This window comes from Pseudorasbora parva, chromosome 16 (genome assembly GCF_024679245.1).
Source record: "Pseudorasbora parva isolate DD20220531a chromosome 16, ASM2467924v1, whole genome shotgun sequence".
Lineage (NCBI taxonomy): Eukaryota > Metazoa > Chordata > Actinopteri > Cypriniformes > Gobionidae > Pseudorasbora > Pseudorasbora parva.
The window spans coordinates 815,270-835,359 of NC_090187.1; the positions used below are offsets into that span (position 1 = coordinate 815,270).

Consider the following 20,090-nt stretch of genomic DNA (forward strand, 5'->3'; position numbering starts at 1 on the left):
TGTCCTGGTACATCAGTGAGTTATAGAAACATAATGCACATCTGTGGTTCGCTTCGCATTACCACTGTGAAATATGCATCCAATTTCAATAATTCAATCATTTCTGTTTGGTCAATGAGCGACTTATGACCCAGATCAGCAGCTCTGATTGGCAGAGGAGAAGGCAGGAATGGATTTTGTATTTACCGATGGATTTCTGTCTTCTCATGGAGCTTTTTGGCACACGGACATAACCTCCATGGCCTCTCCCAGGAACATTTGGAGGAACTATAGCGACTCCTGGCCTTTCAGATGTGGACTGCTGGAAATCAGATTCAATAATTAGAGCTCAATGTGCACACACATACAGATTCAATTTCAATTATGAATCACAATTATAATCTAACCCAGCTATTAACCCAGCTGACATTCTCAGAAGTTTCACTAACATTCATTCAAGGTTAGAAACAAACATTCTTCCAGTAACAATATGTCATCTGGTCTTTAATAATGTTCTCAAAATGTTACCACAGATACAAGGAGTGTTTTTATGCAACGTTTTATTTGGATGTTCGTCTAACATTTTAAATGAGAACATTTTTCAGAAAACATTCAAAAGTAATGTTCCATAATGTTTGGTGGATGATAAAACGGAAATTTTGCATAACCAAGAAACATTTTTAAAGCATTGTTCTTTTAATCTAGATGAGACTGGACTGTTCAGGGAATATTATTAATATTTTTTCCCCCATAGTTTGATGGGAACATTAGCAATAGAACATATTTTTGTTAGCTGGGAAGCTGGTGCTCACGTGTAATTTCAGGCTAAAAGACAATAGGTGCAACTCACATTGAAATCCATGCATGTGGCCAAAAAGCGACTAGAGGGGCGGGGCTTGATTGTGGCAACTTTGTCCGCTGAGTTTTTCTCATGCGCAGGCTTCTGCAGCTGCGCAGTCTCTTCCGCTTTATCTGCAAAAGGCAGTAATGTCTAATAAATATTGCATTGGATCTCTGACACAGTTCTGCAGCTGACCGAGGGCTTGCTTTTTAAAGAAACTACAAACAAGGAGCATTGTCAGAGCCATGGACAAGAACACGAATGATACCAATTATTATTACGACTAGGAAAATAAAAATGTTGGCTTAAACAGATCCTTAAGGGAACATAATAAAGCTTGCATCTTGATGGCATGAACTTGCTTTTTGCTACTTTAAATGATTTTAAGCATCTGTGCAGTGATAGGAGATCATGTTGGGTTGAGAACCCAGCGCATCAGGACTCAACATAATTAATCTTGCATGAAGTTTGTAGTGGCATGAGAATGAGACCACTCAGATCGGCCATGAAACTCAAACGTCAAGAATGCGACGCTTTCTAACAAAACAGCCCAAACATTCAGAAACGGAAGGAAATACGACTCCCTCGTCTAGCATCGGTCCTCGGCTCGTCATCAAAAATTAGGTTTGGGAATCAAGAAATCACAAGCTTTAATAAAAGGTAAGATAGCAGTGAGGTTTTAAAGTAAGGGATTTAAGAGTTTATCAGACTGAACTTACCTAGCTCTTCTAGTTCAGATGTCATGGATTTGGATCGCATTGAGAGCGCAGTGGTTGGCGCTCTTTTGGGTGGAGGAGGAGCTACAACAACACACACACACACACACACACACACACACACACACACACACACACACACACACACACACACACACACACACCTTACTTGCTTTCTGTATTTATTCTGTATATGATTTATGTTAGGTTGCTGCTTAGAGGACCAATGTGAAGTTGACCATTAGTCACAGTCATGATTAACTGATGAATTAACAATAAAGTCACTCAGGAACACACTTCAGCTGGTATTGGTTGTGCATCAAATTAAATAAAAACATATTCCTGCAGCCCTAATAAAAATCTCAAAAAGGGCCGTTTCCATCAATCGCTTGTCCTATATACATGATATTACACTATTTAATTTCTGTTCTGTATTCCTGCTGTTAGTAACCTTCAAGTATACATTTCAATAATGTGTATGACTGAATGATTTAATATATACACTCATTAAGATTCACTGACTCTAATCAGAGATCTGTCTTTGAATACAGAAAATCAGTGCCTCATATTAGAACATTTTCATTTTCTGTAGTTGTCATCCCAGTGAATATAGCTACGTTTATCATTCGTTTATATTTAAAACAATGAGTAATGCATTACTGAGAAGAAAAGCTGTGTGTTTTCAGAAGAGCGCAGAACACACTGCTGTAAAGACGGCTTTATCATGATTCAAAGGATGAACGTAATCCATTAGCTGGATTCGCCAAAGCTGGAATTAAATCTTCATGTGTTTACATGACATAACCGAGTCCTTCCCGAATGCTGAGAGCAGAGTTTAGAGTCTCGAAACGTTTGCTTTTTACAATTAGACAAGACCGTTAATAACACAAGTGTTCTTCCAGTAGCGTTAATAGAACGTTTGCACAGTTATCTGGTCTTTAATAACGTTCTCAAAACATAATATATCCGTCGTTCATTGAGCAAATTCTGAAATGTTTTAGTTGGATCCTCACCTTTTTCTCACATTCAAAAGGAACGTTCCCATAATGTTTGAAGAATGATACAATGGATTGTTTCCTTAATATTCACACAACCAAGAAAATATGTTTTTAAAGAAATGGATGTTTTGAATGCATTATCCCATCATAGGACAAATTTTAGCTCAAAATTCAGTGTGTGTGTGTGTGTATATATATATATATATATTTATATATATATATTATAGGGCTGTCAATCGATTCAAATATTTAATCGTGATTAATCACATGAGTTAACTCGTGATTAATCGCAATTTAATCGCACATTTTTAGCAATTGTAAATGTATCTTAAATTAATTTTAAATTAAGTTTTTAATACTTTAATCAACATGGGTATGGACAAATATGCATGCTTTATGCAAATGTAAATTTATTATTAGTGAAACCATTTGTGGAAAGGGGGGCGTGGTTCAGCGAGGTCTGCAGCGGGAGAGAGAGCCGCGGGACGAGTGGTAAGTGAGTGGGTTGGACGCAGATTGATAAAACCAGGTGTTACCGCTCGTCCCGCGGCTCTCTCTCCCGCTGCAGACCTCGCTGAACCCCGCCCCCCTTTCCACACCATACTTATTCAATAATAATCAATACAGCATGAAGACTAGACATATCAAAGGTCATAGATGTTTATCAAAGAAATTGTTCATGTCTCTTAAACCTAAATTTAAAAATTAAGAGTAAGTAGTGATTTCTCTCATTTTAAGAATATAAAGGGAGTTTTTACACTGGCAGCTTAATTCAGAGCAGGGCAAAGTTCGTATGAAAAATTGGTAATGTGTACCAGTGAGCGAACCAGAACCACACCATACCTGGAGGAGGTCCATATTACACGAGTAGGAATATAGTGCAGGCCCTTTAAGAGATCCGCGTTCCCTATTGAACTGCCGGTATTTTCTGTGTGTGTACCAAACAGTGCCGCGATTCACGTGAACAGGGTGAAGAACACGGACTCGGGAGTGCTCTTGTTCAGAAAAGTAACCTGTGCATTCGTTTTAGCCGATTGTAATGTATTTAGTTCAATAAAACACGTGTACTGTAAGCGGTGATGCGCAGATATGAGCGGGAGTGAGCTTCAGTGTATCGCGCTCAGACTGCAGAGAATGTGCTCAGGGAAAAAACACACATTACTTTCTTATAGATCTGGAGTCTAATAAAATTTAAACAGAAAAGATGGTAGCTTGTAGGCAATAACTGCACTGCACTAATAATTGAACGCGTTAACTTTGACAGCCCATATATATATATATATATATATATATATATATATATATATATATATATATATATATATATGTAGTGTGTGTGTGTGTGTGTGTGTGTGTGTCACTAGCAGTGTTGTGAGTTTCCTCAGGGATTGTGCCGTACCTTTTTTACGGGTTTTGTCGTCTTGCTCAGGATTCTTGGTCACCCTCACCACTTTAATGACGAGTCTGTTTCCTCCGTTTTTAATCATGTTTACAACCTGACGATGTCCCATCTTCACCACATTCTGATGGTTGACCTGTAACACAAATCAAACACAAAATGAATACATTTTGTGTGTGTGTGTGTGAGCCTGTTTATGTGGTTTATGAGGACACAAATTTGTATAACTACATGGGTATTACACTGGTATTACACTATAAATGTGGTTTATGAGGACATATCAAATGTCCTCATAATTCAAATGGCCTTAAAAACATACTAAATGATGTTTTTTTGAGAAAGTAAAAATACAGAATGTTTCCTGTGATGGGTAGGTTTAGGGGCAGTGTGTGTGTGTGTGTGTGTGTGTGTGTGTGTGTGTGTGTGTGTGTGTGTGTGTGTGTGTGTGTGTGTGTGTGTGTGTGTGTGTGTGTGTGTGTGTGTGTGTGTGTGTGTGTGTGTGTGTGTGTGTCTGTGTCTGTGTTATGGACACTTTAAGAAACTGCAGAGGTGGTCAGTATCTAAGCTCATTTACACGAGTACTGTACTTCAGTTCAGTGTGAGAATATCAGATGTGTATCAGTGTATTGGATCCGTGCATTCGGCCTTAAAGTAACTAGCCTGACGTGGTCATACTCAATTCTAGTCAGAATATGAGTCTGAAACCGCTCCATTGGGCTGTGATTATGAGACCTTTGTAGGTCTATCCAATTGATGTCTTTCCTGGTTCGGTTGAAACACGCCTCATAATCACATCCCAATGGAGCAAACCAATCAGAGCAATGAAGCGGCGCATTGTCAAATGTCAACAGAGAGAGCTCAAATGCACTGTGTTGCCAAGTCCGCTTTTTTTCCGCGGGTATGTAACTATGTCCAAGGGTTGAAGCGACTATTGTGTGATATATAGACCCATAAGTGCGAATTTTAGCAGGCAACCATGCCAAAATAACACACATTTTACCCCCAAACACCATTTTTCCCATGGAGAACCCCACGAGAAGCCATTGTTTAGGGCTAGTAGTTGGCGGGTTTTGTTGTAAAAACTTGGCAACCCTGTCTGCACACGCGCTGGAATGAACGATCTTTGCCGGTGTTGTAAAAAAATAAAACAATTTATTGATACACAGAGCACTTACCCAACATGATCACCATTACTGAGAGAAATAGTGAAGGTGAATGCATATACAAACAAGCTCTCCGTTTAGGATTCGAGTAAATATAATCCAAGCTCCTTTGATGACGTGCATGATTACGTTCCTGTTGATCATCTGTCAGTCATCGTCTAAAGCCCGCCCTGATGATCTCATTGGTCCAAACAGTTTCTGTTCGGAGAGAATTACTCCTCTATGGAGCAATGCCAGACCGAATTGCCAGACCTAAAAATGTTGTGGGCGGGGCTAAATTCGGCTGGCATCCAGACTATAAAGTGACAGCAGCTTTGTAAAAGTATTTAAATGAGTTTAAGTTAGTCGTCTGCTAGTGTGTCAGATGGAGCGTCACTGACTGGCTTAAACCATGATGGCATAATGTGCATTTATACAACTATAATACAATAATGCGGCGACATAAAGAAGGACATTACTTTTGATACTTGAGTACTTTTGAAAACAAATACTTCTGTACTTTTACTCCAGTAAAAATCTGTTTTTACAGCTTTCACTCGTAACGGAGTAATATTTGACCAGCAGTGCTGTTACTCCAGTAATAGAGTTGTGTATTAGTCCAGCTCTGAGAAACTGTAACAGGAAGCAGAATGGGATGTGTGTTTTGATTGGCTCTCACCTCGAGCAGGAAGTCTCCGGTGCGGAGCCCCATCAGCCAGGCCACACCGCCCTCATCCACCGACTCCAGGTACTGCAGCGCGGGGAACGCCGGCGACGGAACAAACTCCTCGATGGGCGTATCGGCTGGGGGACGACAATCACACCGAGCCTCATTCATATGAACATATCTCAGTTACTTCCCTTAACTAAAGACCCCACATGAACTCATGACATCAACTCGACATACAGAGAGTGACAAACAAGCTGCTTTAGAATTATGCTTTTGTCATATACACAACAGCATGGAATAATCACACTGCAAAAAAAAAAAATATTTTCTTACTCAGTATTTTAGTCTTGTTTCAACATCTAAAAATTCTTAAAACAAGAAGTATTTACTAGACAAGCAAAAGTAATTGTCTTGTTTTGGGGAAAATAACTCTAAATGAAGAGAGTTTTTGCTTAAAATAAGATAAATAATCTGCCAATGGGGTGAGAGAAATAATCTTGTTTTCTGTTTGAATTAAGATTATTTTTCTCACCCCATTGGCAGATTATTTATCTTATTTTAAGCAAAAACTCTCTTCATTTAGAGTTATTTTCCCCAAAACAAGACAATAATTTGTACTTGTCTAGTAAATGTTTCTTAATGTAAGAATTTTTTGATATTTTGACTAAAACAAAACAAAAATACTGAGTAAGAAAAGCATTTTTTGCAGTGTATGTTTCGTTTTATAATATATAATAAGTCTCTTCTGATCATAAATCCAGTAAATCTTAAAAATCTTAAATTTTAGAATTATGTTTTTTTTTTTTAAACGCAACAGTTTGGAATAATTTAGTTTGTTTTTATGTTTATGATTTTTTTTTTATTGTTTATTTAAAAGGGACAATGCACATTAATTAACATGTTTTGTTTTACACTCAAAATGTAAATGTGCCAGAGTTAGCTAGAGAGCTAATTTTCATCTGTAGTCCCTTGGCAGGTAGACACAGCATCATAATACAGAAAAATAAAATAAAAATAAATACATGAATGAAAAAAAAAAAAAAAATTAACAAAATGCATACATAATAATAAATACAATACAAAGAAGGGCAGTACCTAAGATAAGATAAACCAACTATTAATGATTACAGTTTTGAGTGTTTTTAATCCATTTCTTAAGTGTAAATTTAATGATAAATAGCTGGAGCTCTCTCTGCGTTCCATCGGGAGGCAGTTCCAGTAATCTGAGGCCCGTACTGAGGAGACTGTTTGACCAAACTTACTTCCGTCTATCCGGTACAGCACAGTCTCCCCCGGTCGCTGCCCTCGTTGCCCTGCCACTACTGCTCTTCTGCTGTATAAATCCACCCAGGGTGGAGGTGCAAGTCCATGTACAATTTTAAAAATAAGGCAGGCATCTAAGTAATGTAAAAAACTATCAAAATTGAATACATTATATTTAGTAATAATATTGCAATGATGATAGCTAATAGGTTTTTGATCTAATATTTTTAAGGTTTGCTTATAAAGGGTTTAAGAGTTGTCACATTCGCTTGGGACCAGCTTGTAAAACAATATGATATGTGAGAAAAAATCATGGCATACATAAAAAGTTTAGCTGCCTCTGTTGTTAAATAAGGCCTTATGTTTTTTTCAAAGTCTCTTCTGCTCATCAATCTGATCATAACTCAAGTGAAAGAGTGAATATTCCTCCAGTGTAGATCATCTGATATTTATAATACTAAGAACCATTATTAATATTTGAGCACCAGTAATAATTGATCACTTAATAATTGAGAATGATTTCTTAATGGTCATGTGACGCTGAAGACTGCGGTAAGTGAAGTATAGGAGTGTGTTTAGTGAAATATGAAAGCCTCTGCATGTGTTATTAATGTGTAGAGTTGTTCTTTCCCTTCTGTGAAACTGAGACACAAACCAGCAGTGACAACTGACACTTCCTATTAATCAGTGCTGAGGATATCACACTACAGTATCTACAGTACTGAGCTCAGGTGTGTGTGTGTGTGTGTGTGTGTGTGTGTGTGTGTGTGTGTGTGTGTGTGTGTGTGTGTGTGTGTGTGTGTGTGTGTGTGTGTGTGTGTGTGTGTGTGTGTGTGTGTGTGTGTGTCCAAACATGAGGCAGACATTTGAGAGTGTCTGTGTGCTATATAAAAAACGACGAGATGATTAAAACTATGATTTAAAATGAACTTAATAAACATCAAATTCAAAGTTTTACTTTTATCATTATTAGTAGTACTATTATTATGTTCACTTAAGTGTTTTAAGACAATACATAGATCAGGCATAACATTATGACCGGTGAAGTGAATAACACTGATCATCTCTTGATCACGGCTCCTGTTAGTGGGTGGGATATATTAGGCAGCAAGTGAACATTTAGTCCTCAGAGTTGATGTGTGTGAAGCAGGAGAAATGGGCAAGCGTAAGGATTTGAGCGAGTTTGGCCAGATTGTGCTCCAGAAGTTAATGCTGGTTCTGATAGAAATGTATCAGAATACACAGAGCAGCTCAGTTTGTTGCGTATGACCAGTCAGGGTGCCCATGCTGAACCCTGACCCCGCCCATGCTGACCCCTGACCCCGCCGAAAGCACCAACAGTGGCACGTGAGCATCAGAACTGGACCACGGAGCAATGGAGGAAGGTGGCCTGGTCTGAGGAATCACGTGTTCTTTTACATCACGTGGATGGACAGGTGTGTGTGTGTGTGTGTGTGTGTGTGTGTGTGTGTGTGTGTGTGTGTGTGTGTGTGTGTGTGTGTGTGTGTGTGTGTGGCTTACCTGGGGAACACATGGCCCCAGGATGCACTATGGGAAGAAGGGTCATAATGTTATGCCTGATTGGTGTATAGTAATGAAAGTGTGATCTCTTTAAATATTATGTTTATATGTGATATGATGATGATGATGATGACGTCTCACCTTTAGCTCCTCGCAGCACAAACCCGAAGCCCTCGTTGTCCTGCTTCTGTAACACCACAGTCTTCTGCTCGGTCACACACTCACTGTGGAGGAAACGACGCGCGTTATTCACGCCCTTCATCACCACCGCCCTCCTCCTCCTCATCCTCACCGCCGCGCCGTTCAGCATCACCGGTCATCGGTATCGATCGAGACTGCGATCGGAGGCGCGCGCATCAGCGCTTTTAAACGCGCCACTCATGCGCGTCAGATCTTCAGCCGATCCGCGTTCACATGACGCGCGTCTCTCTCGGAACACGAGCGCGTCATTCCTCCCGCGATATTAGTTTCATCATTTGCTGTCTGCTGGTATTTTGTATTAAAGGGATCCTAACCCCAGATAAGATCTTTGCTTGTTTTAGGTTCGCCGGGAAAGTTTTCTGAACGGAAGCAGAACATTAGTGTTGGGTTTGCAGGAGGTCTAGCGAAGTTCCCATCGCCTCTTTACACCATACGCGTTTTTATTTATTGTTTAATTAATAAAAGTAACCCGAAAGATTATGGTTAGGTCTGCATTTGTCCATTAATTTGTAAGATTTAGCTTCTAGATTTCAGCGGATGACTTCAACACAACCCATGGTTTTTAAAATATGACGTATTCATAGATATTAATGAATAAATGATTATTTCACAAAAAATGCATGAAATTAGTCCATTTATTTCTTACCCCTGAACTGTACAGTTTAGCAGGACATGCTTCCTTTGGTCAGACATTCTCGTCAATAAGGGCAGCAAATCTATCCGAAATAATATCTACTCTCACATCTATATTCATTTCAAATAATTATTCGATGAATTAAATAATTAAAAAAATAAAATCAGATGTTAAGCGCACAGTATTAAACTCAACAAACTCGTGCATTTATGACTTCTGTGTTTTTCACATCCTGGCTTAGTTCACTATAGCCGGATTTATCTGCTCATTATAACGCGTTTGATGATCTGAATGTTATTAAACGACAGCAGAGGCAAAATAATCTCCTGTCTTAGAAAAGTATTGAATAATTACATAAAATTATTAATAGGTTTTATTTATTTTTTATAATAACATTGCAGGGCTGTTATTTTTAAATAACCTTATCTTATACACTTGCAAAAAATGCTTTTCTTACTTAGTCTTGTTTCTAGTCCAAACATCTAAAAATTCTCACATTACAAAACATTTACTAAGCAAAAATTATTGTCTTGTTTTGGGGAAAAATAACTCAAAATGAAGAGAGTTTTTGCTTAAGATAACATAAATAATCTGCCAATGGGGTGAGAAAAATAATCTTAATTCAAACAGAAAACAAGATTATTTTTCTCACCCCATTGGCAGATTATTTATCTTATTTTAAGTAACCTGCATGTTTTTTTAAATTAAAAATATAAATATATTTGCCAAATATAAAGGCCCTATCATACACCCGACGCGAGTGTGTGTGTGTGTGTGTGTGTGTGTGTGTGTTCCCCCATGGGCATCTAAACCAGGTGTGTTCAGGAGCATTGTTGGAGTTATGTAAAGAGTGTGGCTCAAGCACAACTGTTTTTTTAAAGGAAAATGAGATGAGACTCTGATTGGTTTATTGCTCGTTAAACACACCCATGACTCATTAAGAGACGAGGGACGACCCTTTTAGACCATGAGCTGGAGCACCGATCGTTTGTCCCGTCGTTAAACAAACAGAAGTGGATTCGGACGCCCTCAGAGACCCTGATCTCAGATCAATGGAATAGGGCCCTTAAAGTCAGAGTTGTGAGATAAAAAGTCGCAATAACCTAAACAAACGACTTAAACAAGAGACTCACAAACAACCATCACCAAACATCAGGATCGACACACACTTCATATTCAATAGGGAATTTGATAAAATATGGCCCCCAGAAACATGTTTCAGAACTTAAAGCCAATGTTGTGTTATTGAAGATGAACATAATTACATGTTGAAATATGGAAACAAATAAGCAGCTGAAGTGCAGCTCTCAGTCAGGTCCTTTACCTGGAGGCGTCCGCGCCGTCAAAGGATCCGACAGTAAAGTGTCTGAAAAGCCTTTTGCGATCGCTGCGCTCCATCCGGCTCTCTGAAGAAACGACAACAGTACAGCAGATCAATCATTTCAATACCAACTTTAAGGCTTTATATAATGTAAATGAATGAGTTATAAAAAATTCACCCCCTCATCATGAAGGGCAATAATAGCTGTATAGACCAAAACCACTTTAACAGAAACTGGGGGAGGTGACGCTTGGTTTAAACTGGCAGTTATGATAAGGGGCGGGACATTTCCCAAACGTGCTGGAAGTGCTTGACCAATTACAACACACCGCTCCAACAGTCCAATCAGAGCACAGTGAGCTTTTCAGAAGGAGGGGCTTCATAGAGGCAGGAACTAAACAGAGTTACTGACAGACTGGGAAGAGAGGAGCCGCAACAATGGAGAATATGAGGAATAATCAACATTCAAGCAGGAAAACCTGCTCTAGTAGAGCTTTTTTAAACTTACAGAAACTCAGAATTAGACATATGCCAATGTCCCTCGAAGAAGGTCAAAACCCGGCGCGATCATAGAAATGTGTATACAGATGCCTCATTAGACTGATCCGCGCATGCACTTATGAGGCATCTATATATACAGTGCCTTGCGAAAGTATTCGCCCCCTTGAACTTTGCGACCTTCTCCACATTTCAGGCTTCAAACATAATGATATAAAACTAATTTTTTGTAAAGAATCAACAACAAGTGGGACACAATCATGAAGTGGAACGAAATTTATTGGATATTTCAAACATTTTTTAACAAATCAAAAACCGATTAAAATAAGATTTTAAGATAAATAAGATAAATTCAGTGGCCTCTTGGCTGATCTCTGATCAGTCTTCTCCTTGTATGAGCTGAAAGTTTAGAGGGACGGCCGGGTCTTGGTAGATTTGCAGTGGTCTTGCTCTCCTTCCATTTCAATATTATCGCTTGCACAGTGCTCTTTGGGATGTTTAAAGCTTGGGAAATCTTTTTGTATCCAAATCCGGCTTTAAACTTCTCCACAACAGTATCTCGGACCTGCCTGGTGTGTTCCTTGTTCTTCATGATGCTCTCTGCGCTTTAAACGGACCTCTGAGACGATCACAGTGCAGGTGCATTTATACGGAGACTTGATCACACACAGGTGGATTCTCTTTATCATCATTAGTCATTTAGGTCAACACTGGATCATTCAGAGATCCTCACTGAACTTCTGGAGAGAGTTTGCTGCACTGAAAGTAAAGGGGCCGAATAATGTTGCACTCCCAATTTTTCAGTTTTTGATTTGTCAAAACAGTTTGAAATATCCAATAAATTTCGTTCCAATTCATGATCGTGTCCCACCTGCTGTTGATTCTTCACAAAAAAGTACAGTTTCATATCATTATGTTTGAAGCCTGAAATGTGGCAAAAGGTCGCAAAGTTCAAGGGGGCCGAATATTTTCGCAAGGCACTGTATAAATATATGACCACACCAGGTTTTGACCTTCTTCAACGGAAGTAATGACGAATTGGAACACTAGATGAAATTTGTCTGCTATGAGGTAAAAAAATAACAAATACTGTTGGGTTTCTCACAGAAACGGATTGTTTCGTGTTTAAAGACATCAATGTGTCGACACGAGCAGCAGGGTTTAATATGGATCCATATGTATGTGTTTTTTACTCTCATAGTGGCTCTCATATAAAAAAACTCATTGACATGCATTATACATCAACGGTTGGAGTTAAAAATCTTCATTTGTGTTCTACTAAAGAAACAATCACACCTACATGTTGGATGCACTGGGGGTCAGCAGATAAACATCACAGGCTCATTTTTGGGTGAACTATCCTTTTAAACGCAACATGAAAAACTGATACCGGCACATGCCTCCTCACAATATACACGTTAGGGGTTGCACCGACTAGTCGACCATAATGCCCTGTCATGACGCTTTAAGCTTGACGTCGACTAGTCGCTGCCTATAGAGGGCGCAACAGGATAAACTATTTCCTGACATGCAAGCTGTTTTCAACAGTTAAATATGACAAATGAATGCATACTCCGAGAGCTCTCCACAAGACATGGTTGATTATAACATCTGGATGCTCAAAATTGATCACGAGAATGCACGCTTATTGTACACGTAATTTAATCATCTATCAAACTAATCAAACTAATGCATGCTCCATTGCAAGGCACACGCATATCCGATCGCACATCACGCGGAGATCGAGCGCCTCACACAACACCATTCAGTAACGCAGAAATGTATCAACGCTGTTCTGGGATTTATCAATAAATAGCTTAGAAACTGAAAAGTTCTAGCATATTATTTCTTAATTAATAAAACACAGCTTCACTATTAGAGACGCTGGCAGGTAGAATTAATTCACACGCAATCACCCACTAGTGCATTTTAGACCTTAAGACAAAAACATTTATACAAAAGCTGTTATGTAGGATCAATAACCATATGGGCAGTGCTGTATGTTTAAGTCCTGTGCACAAGAAAGCCTGTGAGTGCGTCTCAGCTCAGGGTTCAGGCTTGTTTATTCATTAAGGATGTTATCAGCAGCGACTAGTCGAACGTCGACGCGACTTTCATCACATAAATGTTGACTTTAAAAAATCAGAAGTCATTCAACCCCCTAATACACATATCCATTTATAAAATGATTTAACTTTACAGATGAGGAATAAACAGCAGAAGCGAGATGGAAACTCTGCATGATCCACACAAACGATCTCTTACTGGGTCTCTGTTTGTCAGGTTTGCCAGGAATCTCCTCCAAACATCTGGCAGGAAACCAGCCCACCTGACCTCGACAGTTGCCTTCCCAGAATCCTCCTTCACCAACACTGAGAACTGCGGACAGAACCAGAATGAGGAGCGATGCCAAATCCACGGCTCCAGGTCACAGATGTTTGACCGCACTGACCTCTGACCCGCTCGTTCTTGTGGAGGCTGATCTCTCCGCCAGCCTGAGGTAGGTATGAGCGAACCGCCACGAAATGCCGGCCCGGAACGGCGCTGTAAAGCTTCCTCCGGCTGCACGCTCGGCCATTGGCACTGCAGGAGCAAAGAGTCAACGCAACTTTAAAGCCTTCATAAACAGCACAGTGTTCTCATTCAAGCATCTCTTTTTGACAGAGACAGATCTAGCTTCAATGGCAGGAGAGATTGATATATCAAAGAAAATACAGAAATGATCAGACAGAGCCACATCCTTAATAAATAAACATAAAAGTACAGTTAGGAGGCACTGTTTCATTGCATTAAAAGTGCATTGGGTTGGACATCTTATAGGATGTGTTGCATTATTATTAAATTCACCCACATAATAATTAAGCAGAGGCTGATTACTTGGTTTTGTGTGTGTTTATGGAGATTTTTGCCCATTCTTCTAGAAGCTCATTTGTGAGGTCAGGCACTGATGTTGGACGAGAAGGCCTGGCTCTCAGTCTCCGCTCTAATTCATCCCAAAGCTGTTCTATCGGGTTGAGCTCAGGACTCTGTGCAGGCCAGTCAAGTTCCTCCACACCAAACTCCTCATCCATGTCTTTATGGACCGACGCTTTGTGCACTGGAGCGCAGTCATGCTGGGACAGGAAGGGGCCGTCCACAAACTGATCCCACAAAGATAGGAGCATGAAATTGTCCAAAATGTCTTGGTGAAGAATTAAGAGTTCTTTTCACTGGGACTAAGGGGCCAAGCCCTGAAATACACCCCCCCCCCCCCATACTTTACACTTGGCACAATGCAGTCAGGCGAGTTCAAGCCGAACACAGCCAGCAATGTGAGCCGGTAAGGACATACTCTCGGGAATGTTTGATGCGATGGGACAATCCGAGTATGGGAAATATATACTGGGACCCGCTTGTATCTGAAGATATTCTAGCTGAGATCTCTAGGCGCAGGTCTCCTGGAAATGGTTGCAAAAACTCTCGTAAAGAGAGGAAGCGAGGAAAGAGAGGTGGCGTACGACTCCGGTTTAAACAACAAAAATACGACGTATTCCGCTCCCTTCAATAATACTTGCAAATGCTCAGTCACTCAGAAATAAGATCGATGAGCTACAAGCAAATTCGAACTATCTACAGGAATACAGGAACGCCCGTATTATGGCCTTCAATGAGACGTGGCTGTCGTCTAAAGACAGCGACACGGACTTATCGATCAGCGGCTTTGGGGCGCCTGTTAGGATGGATAGAGACTCTGAAGTTACGGGGAAATCTCAGGGTGGTGGAGTGTGTGTATATATAAACCAGCGGTGGTGTAGCAACATCACCGTTAGGGAAAAGATATGCACTCCTGACATCGAACTGCTTTCCATCTCCGTTCGTCCGTTCTATCTCCCAAGAGAATTTCCCCAGATATTTGTGACTGTAATATATATTCACCCCAAGGCAAACACACAAACTGCTGCCGATATAATTCGTAAAGTGACTCAAAGACTTCAATCTCTTTCCCCGGATGCCCCATGTCTGCTTATGGGGGATTTTAATAATTGCAAACTGAGTAAATCCCTTAATTTTTATCAATATGTCACATGTCCAACTAGAAAAAATAAAACCTTGGACAAATGCTATGGTTCAATTAAGGAGGCATATAAGGCCTCCCCTCTGGCTCCCATAGGATCTGCTGATCACTGTACTATAAATCTCATCCCGGTGTACAGACCTTTACTTAAAAGGGGGGAAGTTAAAACTAGAGAGATTGAGATCTGGGATGAAGAGTCTGTTCTGAAATTACAAGGTTGTTTTGACTGCACCGATTGGTCTGTTCTCATTGACTCTGCTTCGGATATCAATGAGGTTGTTGATGCTGTATGTTGCTACATTTCTTTTTGTGTGGATTCTATTATTCCCAAAAAATATGTCAAAGTGTATGCAAATAATAAGCCATGGGTCACTAGCTCATTGAAACAATTATTAATGAAAAAACATAGTGCTTTTCATAACGGAAATGAGCATGAAATTAGGGAGGCAACGAAGGAGGTCCGAGCAGAAATCAAGGCTAAATTGCAATATAAAAATAAGATAGAGGAAAGACTGGGCAGTAACAACCTGAAGGTAGCATGGGATGGGGTGAAAAGAATGATAGGTTTGCAAAAAACACAAAAAAAATCAGTCCAATTGCCAATGTATACAAATGATAGTGAGTTATCTGAAGCGTTGATCACCTTTTTTTCACGTTTTGATAATCATGACTTTTCAGACAAACTAAAGAAATTAACGGAGGAACAGGCTCAGGTAAAATCTACTCCTTTCTCAATTACAAAAGAGGAGGTTAGGTCTGTATTTAAGAGAATTAAAGTAAATAAGAGTCCAGGACCAGATGGAATTACTGGGAGATTGTTGAAGTGCTGTTCAGAGCAGCTCAGTGGGGTGTTTGCTGACATCTTTGAGATGTCCTGGGAACAGGGGAGGGTCCCGATGGCTTGGAAGGAGTCTATCATAGTTCCAGTGGCAAAGGGCAACTCTGTGAGCACACTAAATGACTTCAGACCAGTGGCATTGACCTCATTGGTCATAAAGTCATTTGAAAGGATTGTTAAGCGGCTTTTGCTGTTCAGTGTGGGGCCCTGGACCCTTTGCAATTTGCATATAGGGCTAACAGAGGGGTAGAGGATGCCCAGATTGCACTCTTAGATCTCCTCTATAGACATTTAGAGGGTCCTGGTACACATGCCAGGCTGTTGTTTTTGGATTTTTCTTCTGCTTTTAATACTATCCAGCCACACGTTTTAGTCAGTAAATTATTATCAGAATTTAACATTGAGAGTAATCTTGTGTGCTGGATTATGGACTTTTTAACTAACAGAACACAGCGAGTTAAGGTGAATGGTTGTCTCTCTCGAAAGCGTGTCTCTTCCACTGGCTCCCCGCAGGGTTGTGTACTTTCACCATTACTATACATCCTCTACACTAACGATTGTAGGAGTCATTATAGTAATAGACACATTCTGAAATATGCGGATGATACAGTTATTGTCAGTTTACTGCAGAAACATGAATCTCAGCATGGGCCAGTGGTCGATGAGTTTGTAAGTTGGTGCGACAGGTCTTTTCTCCATCTTAACACCTCTAAAACCAAGGATATGCTCATAGATTTTAGGAGAAAACAATCTGGTTGTCCTCCACCCACCTATATAAAAGAAATCGGCATAGAAGTGGTAGAGCAGTATAAATATCTGGGCACTGTGTTGGACAATAAACTTAAATTTAACATAAATGCAGAGATGATCTGTAAAAAGGGACAACAACGATTGTACTTCCTAAGGAAGCTTAACTCTTTTAATGTTGGTAAGGTTATCCTGTCTTTATTTTATAAATCTTTTATTGAATCTGTCCCTACTTCTGCTTTTATTGCCTGGTATGGAGGCATCAGCCTGAGGGAGAAAAATAACCTCAGCTATATTGTAAAAGTGGCTGGTAAGTTAATAGGCTGCCCACAGGTTTCCTTAACAAATATTTATGAGAGGCAGGTTATGAGGAAAGCAGATGCCATATTGGGCTGTGTAAATCACCCCCTTCATTGTTCTTTTGAGGTCCTCCCTTTAGGCCGGAGATTCAGAGTCCCTCGTTTTAAATCCAATAGGACAAAGAACTCTTTTATACCAAGTGCAATTCGGTTGTTAAACTTGCATAGTTCTTGAATTAGACGAGTAGTAGTGTATGTAACAGTGTTTTTAACTAAATAGTTTGTATTGTTATTTGTATGTGTATGTGGTGTTTACATGTTGTGCTACCTGTGTGTTTACCTGGCTGTAAGACAAGTTTCCCTTAGGGGACAATAAACTGAAACTGAACTGAAACTGAACTGAGTCCCGTTCTCCTGGTGACGGCCAAACCCAGACTCGTCCATGGGATTGTCAGACTGAAGCGTGATTGGTCGCTCAGAGAACACGTCTCACTGCTCTAGAGTCCAGTGGCGGCTGCTTTACTCCACTGCATCCCACGCTTTGCATTGCTCTTGGTGATGTAAGGCTTGGATGAGCTGCTCGGCCATGGAAACCCATTCCATGAAGCTCTCTCCGCTGTTCTTGAGCTCATCTGAAGGCCACAGAAGTCTGGAGGTCTGGAGCTGTTGACTCTGCAGAAAGTTAGTGACTTCTGTGCACTGTGACCCTCAGCATGCGCTGACCCCGCTCTGGGATTTCACTTCGTGGCTGAGTTGCTGTTGATTCCAATCGCTTCCACTTTGTTATAATTGTTTTTTTAATATATAGTCTTTTTGTTTACTGTTTTCTGTGTATAATGTTTGTTTGTGTTTTGAATACGTATGTGGAAACAATTGCAAACAATATTTACCCAAGGGGACAATAAAAGTCATCAACAACAACAACAATCCCACTAACAGTTGAGCGTGGAATATTTAGTAGTGAGGAAATGTCAGGAATGGACTTATTGCACAGGTGTCAGCCTATCACGGCCCCCCGCTTGAGTTCACTGAGCTCCTGAGAGCGACCCATTCTTTCACTAATGTGTGTAGAAGCGTCTGCAGGCCTAGACCTGGAGTTATACACCTGTGGCCATGAAGAGATCGAACACCTGAACTCAATCCAATACTTTTGGTAATACAGTGTATATGACAGGAATCTTTCTGTTTCTGTTTGGTTCGGTCTTGCCTACCATTTCTGGAGAGTGCCGTGTTCATCCTCCAGACTAACGGACAGAGAGCGGCTCGTTGAGCCGGTTCTGGTTCCTCCGCGACCCGTCACCATCTTCATTCGAACGCTCGGGTCTCGGGGCGCCTTCAGCGGGGACAGACTGAGAGCGGCACGCTGCTCTGGGCTCATGGATCTCGGACCGCCGTCACTGTTGGAGCGCAGAAGAAGCCGAGACACGGAAAGACTGTTCTTCTGCAGGAGCCGCTGTCTGGAGAACGGCGGGGCATCGTGGAACGGCACTGACACACACACACACACACACACACACAGAGAGAGAGAGAGAGAGCGAGAGAGAGAGAGAGAGAGAGAGAGAGAGAGAGAGAGAGAGAGAGAGAGAGAGAGAGAGAGAGAGAGAGAGAGAAAGATAGTGTGGATTAGGATGTGGTCAAGACAAGAAGAACAACACCCTTAAAAATAACAGTGTCTATTCACACACTCTAAGAAGAAAAGGTTCTATATCAACAGTATATTAATATTAACAGATAACTCTGCAGGAAGTAATGCAGGACTAATGAGTAGCACTACATTAACACTTCAGCTCCTGCTATTAACTAATACAGACACCAGCTCAACTCATCAGTAATATTGAATTCAGGAGATAGTTCCTTATTAAGTAATCAATAATTACTGACTGAGATTAGCCTCATTAATAACTATTAACTAACTGACCAATTATCACAACATTACTGTGTGTCTGAGATGTTAATAATCATATTCATCATGATTGTTTGTTCATTTGTTGTTGGATAAGTGTGTCTGTGTAGTGCAGTGGTGTGTATTATTAGTTTTGGTGTATTCTCACGGTGTGTGTGTGGGAGTTAGCATTTATTGAGTTAGCATTTGTTTGGTCATTGCCACATTGGGAGTGAGTTTGTTGGGGGCGTTCCCAGCTGCTTTCAATAACGATACTCAGGTGAGTATAAATAGCTTGATAGTCCGTGGCAGCGGCTGTGTGAAGCCCTCCTTGTGTGAAGACCAACGAGTGTAAAGACCTCAACTCTTCCCTGTGCAACTCCGCCCGAGCAAGGACCCCGGCAAGGCACTTGAGTATCATCTTCCTTTTCATTATTTTTGTTCAGTTCTTTTCTAATTCCTATCTGGCCTTTTCTCTGATCTGTATTCACCATGTGCTTTCAAATCTCAACTATAACTACTAGCACTCGTAAATCACGCTCTGTACGCACGAGACGCCACAATCCTAATAATTTGCGCTATATCCTAACATCCTCTGCTACTTTACTCTCTATTCCAATTGGTCTCTGGAATTGCCAGTCTGCTGTAAACAAAGCAGACTTTATTTCATCTATTGGGACTCATTCTCAGCTAAGCCTCATGGCCCTAACTGAGACCTGGATCAAACCAGAGGACACTGCCACTCCTGCAGCCCTCTCAACCAATTTAACTTTTTCACACACTCCTCGGCCTATTGGGAGGGGTGGGGGTACTGGTTTGCTTATCTCAAATGATTGGAAATTTGATCCATTACCATCTCTACCGGCCATTTCATTTGAATCGCACTCAATCACGATTACTCACCCTGTTAAAATCCATGTGGTAGTGGTCTATCGTCCTGCAGGTCACCTCGGTAACTTTGTGGAGGAGTTGGATGTGTTACTTTCTAGCTTCCCTGAGGATGGCACTCCACTGATTCTGCTTGGTGACTTCAACATCCATCTTGATAAACACCTAGCCGCAGACTTCAGCACTCTACTGACTTCAT

The 20,090-nt window shown here is 40.6% G+C and overlaps 1 protein-coding gene across 3 annotated transcripts in view; it reads right to left on the reverse strand.

The window, feature by feature from the left end:
* Positions 1 to 20,090, reverse strand: part of shank2a (SH3 and multiple ankyrin repeat domains 2a) — a 64,310-nt gene that overhangs the window by 9,837 nt on the left and 34,383 nt on the right. For 2 of the 3 annotated variants that reach the window (XM_067419487.1, XM_067419488.1), the window contains exons 11-20: positions 18,333 to 18,609; positions 13,636 to 13,766; positions 13,449 to 13,562; positions 10,689 to 10,770; positions 8,671 to 8,753; positions 5,755 to 5,879; positions 3,934 to 4,069; positions 1,540 to 1,620; positions 830 to 951; positions 187 to 301 (exon numbers count right to left, since the gene is read on the reverse strand). In XM_067419487.1, the coding sequence (XP_067275588.1) occupies positions 187 to 301; positions 830 to 951; positions 1,540 to 1,620; positions 3,934 to 4,069; positions 5,755 to 5,879; positions 8,671 to 8,753; positions 10,689 to 10,770; positions 13,449 to 13,562; positions 13,636 to 13,766; positions 18,333 to 18,609 (1,266 nt within the window). The remainder of the gene's footprint in view (positions 1 to 186; positions 302 to 829; positions 952 to 1,539; positions 1,621 to 3,933; positions 4,070 to 5,754; positions 5,880 to 8,670; positions 8,754 to 10,688; positions 10,771 to 13,448; positions 13,563 to 13,635; positions 13,767 to 18,332; positions 18,610 to 20,090) is intronic. The other variant, XM_067419489.1, reaches the window with a different exon arrangement.